This window comes from Physella acuta, unplaced genomic scaffold (genome assembly GCF_028476545.2).
Source record: "Physella acuta isolate Inbredline_101_S28 unplaced genomic scaffold, ASM2847654v3 ptg001619l, whole genome shotgun sequence".
In the NCBI taxonomy this organism is placed as follows: Eukaryota; Metazoa; Mollusca; class Gastropoda; family Physidae; genus Physella; species Physella acuta.
In genome coordinates, this window is record NW_026733133.1 from 133,949 (window position 1) to 148,770 (window position 14,822).

Sequence of the window (14,822 nt, forward strand, 5' to 3'; positions counted from 1 at the left end):
CCACCAACCTAATACACCACTTCCACCAACCTAATACACCACTTCCACCAACCTAATACACCATTTCCACCAACCTAATACACCACTTCCACCAACCTAATACACCACTTCCACCAACCTAATACACCACATCCACCAACCTAATACACCACTTCCACCAACCTAATACACCACTTCCACCAATTTAATACACCACTTCCACCAACCTAATACACCACTTCCACCAACCTAATACACCACTTCCACCAATCTAATACACCACTTCCACCAACCTAATACACCACATCCACCAACCTAATACACCACTTCCACCAACCTAATACACCACATCCACCAACCTAATACACCACTTCCACCAACCTAATACACCACATCCACCAACCTAATACACCACATCCACCAACCTAATACACCACTTCCACCAACCTAATACACCACATCCACCAACCTAATACACCACATCCACCAACCTAATACACCACATCCACCAACCGAATACACCACATCCACCAGCTAGACACTCCACTACCACCGACTCCCCAGCCATGAAAACGGTGTATTACTCATCTTTTCACCTCGCTTTATTTTTACCTTGCTGACTCGGCAGAATAGAAATGCGTCGTCTGCTCTCCCTCCCCCCACTGCTAGCTTGCACCGAAATACCTTCCAATTTTAAATCTTAATTTCCCCCAAACCAAACCCTAATTACTGATAGTACGGGAGGGAACAACGGGGTGGATTTTAAAGTGTTATTTATGTGTTTTACTACCTTCAAAAAAACATTCTACAGTTAGAGTACATCATTTAGATCGATGGGTATCAAATTATTCTAATTTTTCATCAAAGTTCACGTCACTTTTCAACGTTTTTCTTATCAATCTGTTTGCATCTTCATTTATCAATGTTTGTAGAGGTTTCAACATTTATCAATTTTACATCATTTATCTAGTTTACATCATGTATTAAGCTAATATCATTTATCTAGTTTACATCATGTATTAAGCTAACATCATTTATCAGGTTTAAAACATTTATAAAGGTTTCACATCTTATCAAATTTTCAGCATTTTTCAAATTTGTACATCATTTTTCAAATACGAATCATATAATAAATTAGCATCATGTATAAAGTGGCCTAGTGCGTATACAATTAAACACGTTGTTTTATTATTCCAACTTTACTTACAAAAATGACAATTAAAACATACTTTTAGTGTCACCGTTTATAAAAAAAAAACATTTCCTAAACTGTAATACAACTGAAGACTTTAACTACTACACGCGATTAGTTAGTTATGCCTCCCCCTTCACCCCGCCCCCACCGTCCAAGCCGTAGTCCAGCCCAACTTGTGTACGCCTTCTGTCAGATAAGCCTCTAGTTCAAATATCAGTTAAATACTGCAACGGGCAGTCTGTTTAAGCCCCCCCCCCCTCCACCCATGAAACGAACAGGAAACGTCGCTAAGCCCCCCCCCCTTCCCCCATTCCCCACCCCCCTCCATATCCCACAGCAAACTCGGCCCAATCAAGTCAACAAAAATCGAACTTCCTGCCTGGCATCGAACTGCCAGTGACCTCAATATGTTAATCACGTGATACGGCTAGGCAGACGGCCAGACACACAGCACGTGTTTGGAAACAGTTCAAACATGAAAATCAGCTGTACCTGTCCTAAATATCAAACCTGCACACTTTGCGAAACGAAAAAAAAAAAAAAAAAAAAAAGAAAACCCCCAAATTTACATTCTATTTTTTTTTAAGTTTTTGTATTTTTTCTTACTAAAATAATGTAATTAAATTTTCTGTGTTTACCTAATTGGTAAACACCACCCCACACTCCACGCACACCCACACCCACACCGTACGCCCCCACAGGTAGAGTGAGGGAACAATGGCATTCGTCCAATAATTAACTTGCATTTTGCTCGAGGTACTAGACGTTGAGAGGCGTAGGGAATGTGACGACTTCAATATCTATCCACTTCACGAACAATGGGAATATCCGATGCTATTTTAAAAGAAAAAAAAACGGAGAATGAATACTGGGAAAACCCGGAAATACTGTTACATTGTTACATGGCTTTTCTGTGTGTTTTTTTGGCGTGGGTGTGTAATCTCAACAATTTATCAGGCGATACTGGTTTTTGAAAAACAATAATTTAGAATTCAATGATGATTCGTCCAAAAAGTATAATGAGTATCTATAGTAAAATCGGGTTATATACTATATTTAATGTATTCTATATTTTAAAGTTCTTTTTAAGTCATATTTTGTGGGCTTTTTGTTTTTTAGATTTAAAAACTAAATACACACAATATTAAGTCAGATGACATCCTCAGTGGCGTAGCCAAGAATCGGTCATGGGAGAGTTCAAATATTTTTCCATTTGTATAAAATCATATATATATATATATATATATATATATATATATATATATATATATATATATATATATATATATATATATATATATATATATATATATATATATATATATATATATATATGGGGGTGTGAGTCCATGGGAGTGCCTAAGCCACTGGACACCCAGTGTGTGTGTGTGTGTGTGTGTGTGTGTGATTTGTTTAAATGTTATTATCATTAATATCCCTATTAATTACAACTAAAATGATGTGAAAACAATTAAAATTATCATTAATACATTTTTTTCTATTGTTCCTCAGATATTAACGAATGCAAGGCGAACGGCGGCCGCGCCGGCCACCACTGTCACGCCGGCAGCACCGTGTGCGTCAACACCCCCGGCTCCTACCGCTGCGAGTGTCTCCCGGGCTACACGCGGGTGGACCAGAACGAGTGCAAAGGTACCCCCCACAACACCGGGTCAACCCTCAGCCACACCCCAGCCCTCCTGCTCCTCTCCGTGCTGCTGTGCCTTGTTGTCTTCTTCCCCCACCCGGGGAGGAGTATCCGGGAGGGGGGGCGTGTGTCTAGTATAAGCCATAAGGTGTTAAAATGATTCTTGTACTAGTGTTACTTGGATCAGTTCAGACACCCATGTGGAGATGTTCATTGTCAAACGCGCGGTGACATTGTCTTAACTTCAGGGATGATACTATGAATTCCAACCCCCAAAATACATGTTCTGTATAAGTACAAAATGTACTTGTTTCAGCCAATGTACTACTTCCAGAATACAAAAAAAAAATCTATTCCGCAAAGTTTCAAGTAAATCCAACTGTGGTGTTGTTATTAATTAGTCACGCCAAAGATTTAATTGAAGTTTGAAGCATTTCCGAAAATGAAGTCAGTTAAAAAAAAATTAAAACATCGGGTTCTTGTTAAGGAAACAATTCCGAAAAAAAAAAGTCTTACGGTGTATGTACAAGTCCAATAAGGTCGACGTAGCGTCCTGTTATTTTAAACCTAAAGACCAAAACTAAAGGATAGTCTGATGTTAGTCCAAGCTTGATTCCATCCAGCTCCAGAATCTCGTCTCCAACTCGGAGATTATTGCAAGTTCCGCGGCCGAACGTGGAAATTAAATCTGGTAAACAAACACCGTCAACACTTGCTCCCAAGGGCGCACCGGAAGTACGCCACCGATGCGCATTGATGCTGCGCAGGGGGTGCGAGAAGTGCTGTTAACGGAGCTGTGCTGGGTGCCTTTGTTTCAAACTAGCCGGTCATGACAAGCTTCTTATAGTAATATGCCCGTAAGAGACCTATTTGATCTTATTTGCAATCTTAACTGGCTAATGTTAAGCAAATAACGCCGGGTCTCCGGCTACAGTAGACGGGTGCGTGAGATCTTTTGGCCCCCTATACTGTTCAGTCGTATATTCCATATATATATATATATATATATATATATATATATATATGGAAGGATACTAACCCTTCATTTCATGTTGTATCAATTTTGATACAAAGTGAAATAACCCCCATTGAATCTACACAAATGTTAAAATCTGAGTTTTTAATATGCCATACTCTAGCTTGATCACTTTTGACCCAACTTCATACCCAAAACAGACTATAGGTGTGTTTCGTCTCACACAATTCGAGTTTGATTCCGTTTTTTTACACTGGTCGGACAGCTGTGATCGAGGTGTTTTTGAGAAAATAATAAAAATTCACAGGCCGTGTTTTTCTTCTTGAAAAAAATATTCACCAATCTCAGGTGAGTAATTTTACCTAAAAATAAGTTGTTTGCATACTATTTCTTTATATTTGTGCTGATAATGTCCAATTACGGTATGTAACAGTTTTGATACACCATGCAACGGTATGACCATGACACTTGCTGGGACTACTGTATAGTGACTTTTCTGTAGTATAATAATTAGTTGATAGAACAATTCCTAACATCTAGTAGGTAGACTCTAGTCAACTGTTGGTTCTTACACTAGCTTAGGTTTGTTTTTCTTTCATATTTTTACAATAATAATATGTAAATTATAGAAGAAAAATAGTGTCAAAATCTGTAACAATAGTAACATAGTCAAGCTGTAGACTATTGTATACTAATTTTACTTAGATTTAGCACTTACTCAGTACTATATACATACAGATGATCAGTGTGCTACTATAATAAGCCTATAATAAAGGGTGTACAGTGTAGTGCTGCTATTGAAGACCAAAAAAAGTGTCATAATGTATAACAATAATAATATAGTATTAGACTGATATTTACTAGCTACTGCTTAGAATAACTTGCATATAATTCTCTAATCATACTAATTCATACACAGAGACAGTGTTTGGGTCTAATAAGCTTAGAAAGTAGTACAGTAATTATTATTATAGAAAATAAGTAATAATATTAGGCATAGGCCTACATACTTAGTCTACTTATTATTTACTTCATATCGGTACGCAAACAGTAATAATTACTATAGGCAGTGGTGGTTTACTTATGTTTATAATAGTAATTAAAACTTAATTTATAAATCCATGAAGTTCATGAATGATTAGAGATTGTTTGGTGCAGACATTGTTTTATTTATTTTTACAGGATCTCTTTTTGTCTAGAGCGAGCGATAAATTTTGTCGCAAAACTGTTCTGAATGAAATAGATGGTAGACTTCAAGGAGAATGTAAATGAAAGTGAAGTTGGTGTAATATTTGATTATTCATCTTATGAAGTTACAATCTAATAAAAAGGCCTATAGTACATATTGAACTTATCACTTGCAATAATTGTTTTTAAAAAAAATGGCATAATAATATTTGATTGACATTCTTGCATATAGTATTTAAACTTGCAAATAAAATCCTAATCCTCTAGTATATAAAAAAGTAGCAGTGATACATTATTTTTATTTAAATTATAATTTAATTTGTGCATGCATGAAGATAAAGTAAATAAATCTAGAAATAATATATAGTTTCTTATAGTGAATTTTTTTTTTTACAGGATGGGTAAAGATTCTCACAAAAGAATTCTGTCTGAAATAGAGACTGCACATTTCTTTGGTCACTAATGTCTAATTATTCATCTATTTATTTACCTAATGTTGAAGGTGTTACTGTAACTGAAATTGAACACTTAGAAAGTGATGTAGAGAGAATAAAGGGATTGGTTCGGAGCAAGTAAAGCGGTAGACTTTATTCTGATATACATTTATAAGCTGTAGGCCTACATTTATAAGATGTACATTCATAAGATGTAAGCAGATGCTAGTCCAGCAAAGTGGTTAACTAAAACACATGAATGTTTTCTATTATTTGTGAGGAATAGGAACTGACCAACATAGTTTTTAGTGCAAGGCCTTCCGGCTGTTCAAGATTATTTTATTTCACACCATGGATAAAGACTATCTTAGTATACTGGGTGAAAGGATTTTCTAGATCTACATTGCACAGAGGAATCCAGATAAAGCTTGAAGTCTTTGATATAGAAGAAATAAATCAATTCATTGGCTTCTACCAGTCATGTCTCTGGTTTCATTGCATAGGAAAAAGTTCTAATAATGGCCAAATATCAGCATTGTAGATATATTCTAATTTCTTTCATATAAACAAGTTTGAGTCATTAAAAACTACTTTGCATTTAAAACAAAACAATTTCAAATTATACTAGATAGAGGTCATGCTGAGCAAAGTGATGCTGCTTATTGACTTACACAATAAAAAGATGCATGATTACTAAGAAATATGACATAACTGGTAATAGCAATATTGTGAAAAAAATGTAAATTACTACCTTGTAAATGAATGTCTGATGCTCCAGATTTGGGATGAATAAGTGTTTTACTCAAATTAATAATTACTCAATAAATTTTCAATGATAAGTAAAAAATACTTTTTTGTCAATTTTAACAAATTTTTACCCACCATTGCATACTGTATCAAATCTGATACATACTGTTATTTTGCAAAATAAACATTATTTGATAAAATAATTCAATTTCCTCATTATTTATGCTCTCTACACACCACAGCCCACCTTGTAAGATTTTTTTTTCTCAAAAAGCTTTCACAAAATTAATTCATGAAATGAAGGGCTAATATTGAAACGCTTACATTGTGTTACATCAGTATCATTTGTTTGCTTCGGATTTTTAACTGTGAGTAAATACACTCAAGATCGTTCATACATTTAGCTATCTGCAATATATTTATTTTTGGGGATACCCATTTTCATGGCTATCAGCTATATTTATCTTTGGGGATGCCCGATACACGCGAATGTACGCAGCAGGGAAGTGTCGAGAGGGGGAAATACAAATCTCATTTTCAACCAATTCCACTGTCTTTCTCGGAATCGTTTTGTTGTGTTTGTTTTTCGTCCAAATGGCGTTGTATTTTTCCCATTGCCGTTGTTGTTGTTGTTGTTGTGGTTGTTGTTTGATATGAAGACAAGCACGTTCTTGATGCTTGCTATGCTATTGTTACGATATGGTTAACACGAGCCGAAGTTCACCACTTTTTAGATAACCTCAGTGTTATCCCCCCAAAAGAAACTCCTTAAAAGTTTGTTTTTTAATCTCGATGTAAATCCAAAAAGTGTTGAGCTTTCGTTCCTGTTAAATTGTTATTTTTTATACTGTATAGCAAATATGTATAATAAACCCATATTATGTTCATATATATGTATAAATGTGCGGATGACGATGTACAAAGTTTGTTTATTTATTTTGTTTACTTACACCGTGGCCAAACAAAAATGTGCACAACCTGCACATTTTTCCCCCTACGCGTACGATACAGTATAGTGCGAAAACATCATTTGTAAATGAACTATAAAACGCGCTGTTTTCATTCTCTTTTATTACTATATTAAGACTTCTTTTCACCCATTTCTTTTGCTAATTTATTTCTTGTACATAGCCATTTCATTTCATGACTGCATTGTTTGGTTGTTTTGTTTTTTTTAAACTTACGTTTGATCATACATTCATTTTGTTTCCTTAAAACGAAAATCCAAAAAATCCGTGCTTTTAATGAATGATCTGACCAATGAAATTTAAGACATGGTCTGCGCATGTGTAAAAATAGAACGGTCAAATGTACATTTATTTCCGTTGTACGATAAACATTTTGTGAATAGATCACGTGGTATTTATTTTAATGTGTATGCCCTGCGTACGCGATTATTTCATATTTATTTTTATTGCCGTTTTTTAAAATTATGTATGCTTAAGTAGACATAGCTTTAGAATTTTTAACAAACACAATGAAGAAATTAATTTATTGTGTATAAATATTCAGCCTATTTATTTATTTATTATCACGCCTGTTGCAATAACTACCGCTGTAGTATTTTTAAAAAATAATATTTATTTTCTGTCTTTTTAAAGTAATTCGTATTTTACATTTAAATCTATAATTAGATATTTAAAATATATGTATAGTAATAGTCCCTATCAAAGATACATGAATTCGGTTTGTATTGAGATCTATACTCATTCATTATAATTTCTTCCGAAATTCCATTTTAGTCTTTATTTTAAATCCAATCCAACTTTGTTCTTGGTTATCAACATCGTATTTTATCAAACAACATAGAAAAATAAAAATTCCATAAAAATGTCAGTTTTCTAAGGTAGTGCATCCCAAGTTAACGGTATTACAATTAGGTGACTATATTTATTTTACCTTTTATATTAAGCCAATTGTTTCCTATTATTCGATACTTATTAGAGATTTTTAAAATGTAGGCAGGGGTAAATATATGATTTAATTAAGTGCATTGATTTTGTTATGTAAAAACATTATTTCGCAGATATCTTGTTGTTTTAATGATTTCCTTTAAAGAGCTGGGGTGTGTTCAAGTTCAGTCATAACATTTTTTTTTTAAAATAAGTAATTTAGAAGTAACACATTTTTTAAAATTAAAACTATATACTGTAAGTTACACTGTATTTTAACTCATTTTAAATGCTTTAATTATATGCTTTAAAATACGGATGCTTTGACATGTGCAATATAATTATTCAAAGCGATCCGGGAGTTTTAAAAAAACAACGATTGTTAGTCTGGTAGCTTGAACACACCCCTGTGTCTTTGAAGTGCCACCTCAATTGTTTAATCTGGAATGCAAGATCCACAAACTCCTTGTATTGATTTTTTTTAACTTAATATTTTAAATGTTAATTTATTACATGTACAAATTATACTATGTCTACCTGCAATTTGACTGGCCTAATTTTACTGACCTAATTATATTTTTTTTTATTTATCTGTATTTAATTTATAAATTAATTTCCCAACTGCCAATTCGGCAACGCTGAATATAAATAGCCTGTTCATTGCTACAGTAGCGAGGCTGAATATTGCCAGATAAATCTTATAAATTCTGACCATAACGATTCATTTTTTCCTTATCATGTTTTGTAGCCATTATCATAATTAGGTCACACGAGATAAACAATTGTTTACTTACTCATGATGTTATTATTGATGATAATATTCTAATGATTACGAGGTTAATGATTAAATGATTAATAAAATGCTAAAAAGTCATAACTCCATTGCCTTCAATTTTTTTTTTTGGTTTCAAATTTTGTTTGTTGCCATTCGTACTTTCATGGATGATATAGCTAGAACATGTTGTTAGAACATATATCCAGAACATATTGCTAGAACATATCTCTAGAACATATTGCTAGAACATATCTCTAGATCATATAGCCTGAACACAATTGTATTCCACTTGATGTCTTATTTCAACCAAACCCTTTCAAACATAACACGGTTCATTTGTGTGAAACCTACTTCTGATTTTATTACAGAGAAGTTGTATATATACATGTGTCTAAAATGTAATCAACTATGTGTAATCGTATTATGGAAATGACATCAATCACAAATGGCTATTTACAAAGTAACAAAACACATTTCGTTGAAATTTTTTTCTCAGTCTAAAAATTTTTAATTTTAAGTATAAAATATAAATTTTGTCTTTTACTGAGTTTTATTTAATTTAAATATAATGACAAGTAAGATTTTTTTTAAACAGCGAAGTTACTGTTAAAACATTCTTCTTTTTGAAAGAAAAACTGTTGCAGGCATATGGTTACGGAAATTTCAGTGGGTTTATGGGGCAAGTTCTATTGGCACGGATATTACGTTTTGGCTGTAACATCCTAACTACCGGCGCGGAGATATCTTCTTTTATTTTTATTTTTTTAACCCTAATGTCTTTTAGATTTCAATTTTTTGAGACTAATGTGAGGTGAAAGATAGACTCTTTGATTATCCAGCTAGGTGTGTGGTTTCACCCCGTCAGTCCCGCCCGAGGTTAGATCGCTGTAATTTCCTTATACACCAGGAGACTTTTTTTTTCTTTCTTTCTATTTCTTGTCTTGAGCCAGATTAGCGGAACTATATTTTTTTTTCTACGTCTTTTTTTTGTGTCTGACTCGACGCTATTTGGCACAGCGACAGGCAGACAGTTTCAGGTGCCAAGAAGTGCATGATTATAGACGGTGGTAGCTACGAATGGTTCTGTCTTCCTATAGAAGAGGGAGCGGGGGGGGACTGGCTAAAGATAAACCATTTACTTTGCCAGATAAAAAAATATATACTAACAGGGAGGAATTTTTTTTTTTTTACTTATAAGAAGAGGGAAATTACTTTTGAATGGTTTTAAAATGAAATTTGGTAAAGCAGTCTTATGTTGGTTTAAAGTTGTAGATGATTTTTTTCTGAATGTTGAATGAAGTTCTCTTAAATATCTTGAAACTATAGAACCTCATCATGCGATCTACTCTAATAATTCGTTTTTCAAACTTTTAGCAACTATTTCCTACTGTTTTTTTTTATTTGTTTCGTACGTTTAACACTTGTTCAATTTTTAAAATTGTGAAATGAAGTTGGTCACACGTTAAAAAAAACATCAAACACGTTAATAATTTTTTTATTTTTTTTCCGAACCCACACACTCGCTAATGAGATACCTAATTAGATACCTCTCATTATCTTCCGGTCGCTCCAGTGTCTTGTGCTGTGCGTCCTTAAACAAAAACTTACCTCAAAAAATTCGATCGCACCGGTGGCAACAACCCTAAGATGTTTGCTGTACCAAACTATCTACCTGACTGTTTTACCTAGCTTATTTCATTCTCTCTCTCCCTCTCTCTCTGTTTCACTTTTATTTACCTGTTTTACCTAGCTTATGTCATTCTCTCTCTCTATCTCTCTCTATCGCTGTCTCTCTGTCTCTCTCTCTGTTTCACTTTTATCTTTACTTAGCTTATGTCATTTTCTTTCTCTTTCTATCGCTCTCTCTCTATCTATCTATCGCTCTCTGCTTCACTTTTATCTTTCTGTTTTACCTAGCTTATGTCATTCTCTCTCTATCTCTCTCCCTCTCTCTCCCTCTCTCTCTCTGTTTCACTTTTATCTACCTGTTTTACCTAGCTTATGTCATTCTCTCTCTCTCCCTATGTATCGCTCTCTGTGCTTCACTTACAACTTCCCTCTCTCTCTCTTCCCCCCCTCTCTCTCTCTTCCCCCCTCTCTCCTTTACTTATCCGAAGCTTATGTTATTTTCCTCTATCTCTACTTCACTAAGAGAGAAGTCTTATCCTCTTCAGACACAACACTCTAAATCCTTCCTCGCTTTTCTACTCACCACCTAGACATCATTTTTTCCCCTTATATACAATATTTCAATAAACAAATGTAAACATAGTTTGCTTGAAAAGATCCCTACACGAAAATAAACATTGTAGGAAAGTTAAAGATGGTGTTTATTCCATGGAAGAAAAAGAAGGTTCAAATTAGCTTCATTTTTTTTTAAATTCTGTACTCGTTGAACTTTGAATATTTTAAAATATTTTACCTTTGAATGTGTTCTGTTGCCTGGCACGCAAAGATCAGCTTTTGTAAACTTTTAATTTGAAAAGAAATGTCTGAATAATTTTTTTATTAGTGACTTTAATTGAAAATAAATTGTTCTAATAGAATATGAAAAAGAATTAAAAAGATAATTTTTTTTCACGAAAATAAAAATTGTATTAAAAAATAAATAAAAAGTAACTTGATAATTAAATTATATAAATTTTAAAAATATTACTTGTAAAATGAAATAAAATGTGTGTTATAGGGGCCTATATATTTTTTACATTCACTAATTGAAATGTAAAAAAAAATTAATTTAGTTTAAGATTAATAATTGTTGGTGCCAATCTATGCGTTTTGCTACCCCCCCCCCCCTTTTTCTCTTTTCTCTCTCTCTCTCTCTCTCTCTCTCTCTCTTCTCTCTCTCTCTCTCTCTCTTTCTCTCTCTTCTCTCTCTCTCTCTCTCTCTTTGCCGAATAATTTTAAGGAAAATAGAAGACTGTATCATCCATACGAATGTGCAATGATAAAACTGTAACCAAAAAAAAAATATTTTTTTTTTAAATTTTGGATCTTGCATTCTGTATTTAAATTATTTTTTTTATACATTAATTGAAATCATTAACAACCATCAGATATCTGAGATTTTGTCAAAAAGCGCATTCGTTTGTTTGCATATGGTAACCGAGAGAAAATATTTTTTCGTCTCTATTTTCCTTAAAACCGGTTTAAAAGCTGCTGGTGTAAATCCAAACATGAAATCACACCTGTAATTAGCTGATTTTGCTAATCAGCCGCTTCAATTAAATCCAAAGTTGATAAGAAAAAATATTTTACAGCATAATATTGTGTCGATCCTTTTGATCAACTACCTGATTTTTATTAGAGGAAATGTCAAAATGCTTGTAAAAACATTTTGTAATCAGGAGAAATATTTAGAAAAAATAGTGCAATCAAAATCATTGAGAAGTGTATGTTACTAGTTACAGAAGGTTGAGTTACTATTTACAGAAGGTTAATTTAATATTTACAGAAGTTTGATTTGATATTTACAGAAGGATGATTTAATATTTACAGAAGGTTGATTTACTATTTACAGAAGGTTAATTTAATATTGGCAGAAAGTTTCTATAATATTTACAGAAGGTTGATTTAATATTAGCATAAGGTTGATTTAAAACCAGTTAATGATATTTGATTAGGAACATTTTACCAAAAGGTTAATTTAAAATTATTTACGGATGATTGAGATAAATATAGTACAGAAGCTTTATTGAAATTAATGGGAAGAATTATTAAATTCATTCTTAGTTAAGCAATGTAATTTTTAATTTTTTTCTAGACCGGTAAATCATATTACTCTTGACGCAATTCATGTTATCAAAAAAGTGAGTTTGTAAACGTTAAGGCAGGGTTTGATGGCCATAAGTGTGAATCTTGTTGCTATGACGTGTGAATCTTGTTACCAATACTAATATGCTCAGGTAAGTGTTTATGATGTCATATGTTCCGGTGAGGGCGTATGACGTCATACGTTGATGCGAGGGGATTATGACGTCATACGTTCACGTAAAGGCGTATGACGTCATATGTTCATATGAGGGCTCATTACGTCGCAGTGCTCACCGATCAGCTAAATCAGGTAAGTCCATGTTTACTGTATAAATATCTTGTCGGTTTTTTTTAAAAAAGAAAAGCATGTACAAAAAGCCATCATTACATATACAAAACTATACCCATGCAAAGATACACAGAACTTACATGCACACTAGAACACGTTTAACAACTAAACTCCAGCGATGTAGAAACTTTACCTTTCAAATAACTTTCTTTAGTACCAGCAAAGTTGTTGTAATTTTTTTGTTTCGTTTAAACCTAATCTCTGGACGTGGTCTGAAGACGGGTAGAAAATGTGGACGTGTCTATCTCACCTATCTCCGACAGGTGAGCGGAATAAAAGTGTTGGAGAGGCATGTCTGGGCGATACCCCGGCTAATCCAATTGATCCCCCCCCCCCCCACAATCCCCATCCAGATAAGGATGTGTTGAAGATAAGCGTTGAAACATAGAAGGAACCGGAAATTTGGAATTGGGATGTTTTCTGATTTTTTTAACCCCCCCCCCCTCCTGAAAGTTCAAACAACAGTAAATGTATAAGGGAATATATATATATATATATATATATATATATATATATATATATATATATATGTGTGTGTGTGTGTGTGTGTGTGTGTTTGTGTATAAATAATTATATATATATATATATATATATATATATATATATATATATATATATATATATATATGTGTGTGTGTGTGTGTGTGTGTTTGTGTATAAATAATGCAATAATTATTGCAAGTTTGTGTTCGTTGATTAATCTACCCAACTCTACCTTAAGTTACCCTCCCTAACTTTACGCTTATAAGCAAACAATATTTGACAAACTTTTTACAACTCTGCGCTCAAGTTACATGAGGGTTAATGGGTCTGACCCAGGTTTTTCTACTTTCTATCCCCCCCCCCCCCCACATCCTTGCATAACTTTTTTAACCCCAAGATAAGTTGAGGGTGGGGAGGGGAGTTGAAAGAGGAATATCTGATTCAGATATATTTTTAAACCAATGTTTTAATAGTTGTATTGTAACTGCTATAACGTTTTTCTGTTCCTATCCAATTAGAGCAGGGGTCTCCAAACTGCGACCCGCGGGCCGGATGCGGCCCGCGATTTCCTCTCATCCGGCCCGCGGAGATCTTTTTGTCCACGGAAAAAACGTTTGTTGGTGATGGCCGAGGAACTTTGCCCAGAAAAATTAAAGACTTTTCTGGAAGAAACTGGCCCCCGAACTTAATAGTTAATGCCGCGCTCGGACTGAAAAGTTTGGAGACCCCTGAATTAGAGAGTTCTTGCTGTTGGTACTCGGTGGTCGCTTGAATTTAGTGCCCGGTAAAATGAGAAAGGATTCGGATTTATCTATTTTATGTAAACTTTCTAGTGTACAGAGTATTGGGGGAAGTGCTGTAACCGCGCAAGACATCGAAATGAAAACTTAAACAACTTTCGACGTTTACAACTTTCTGAGTCGTAAAAAAAAAAACGAAGCTTTGCGATCTAGTCTGTTTGTCTCTGTATGTGTGTTTCATTCAGATGGATGAAATTTCAAAACTAAGTATCCCATGCTATTCGTCGGTTTCTTTTTAACATTTTGTGTTATTTCCGGTAACCGGAAGTGGTAATTTGTAAATTTACGATTTCTCAAAAACCTAAAGGATGATAAGTTTAAATCGTACTCGTAAAGGAGGATATTCTAAGAACCTTTTAGCCTCTATACGTTTTCTTCTTTAAATAAAAAAAAACATTTTTACTCGCACTTACCTCCCTTTTCTATAGCCTAATACCACTGGAAATGCCTTCACGGCCGTATACTATTATATACGAATACACGGAAAGTTTAGGGGAGCTCACTCCAATTTATTCTTATATCTGCTTCAAAGAAAGTCAGACGTTGGTGAAGGTTTCAAAAGGAAGAGACCTCTATCAGTTGAAGTTTGTTATGTTCGATTAG

At 33.8% G+C, this 14,822-nt stretch overlaps 1 protein-coding gene and 1 long non-coding RNA gene across 3 annotated transcripts in view; both read left to right on the top strand.

Annotated features, from left to right (window-relative positions):
• The window catches only part of LOC131929364 (protein kinase C-binding protein NELL1), a 159,738-nt gene that overhangs the window by 69,442 nt on the left and 75,474 nt on the right, over positions 1 to 14,822 (top strand). The window contains exon 13 of the mRNA XM_059285505.1: positions 2,687 to 2,827. Within this exon, the coding sequence (XP_059141488.1) occupies positions 2,687 to 2,827 (141 nt within the window). The remainder of the gene's footprint in view (positions 1 to 2,686; positions 2,828 to 14,822) is intronic.
• On the top strand, positions 3,868 to 6,464 carry LOC131929365 (uncharacterized). 2 transcript variants are annotated; one of them, XR_009383957.1, is made up of 3 exons: positions 3,868 to 4,146; positions 4,981 to 5,083; positions 5,383 to 6,464. It is a non-coding gene; the product is annotated as an uncharacterized LOC131929365 (long non-coding RNA). The 2 variants fall into 2 exon arrangements; XR_009383956.1 differs by having other exon boundaries at positions 4,981 to 5,077.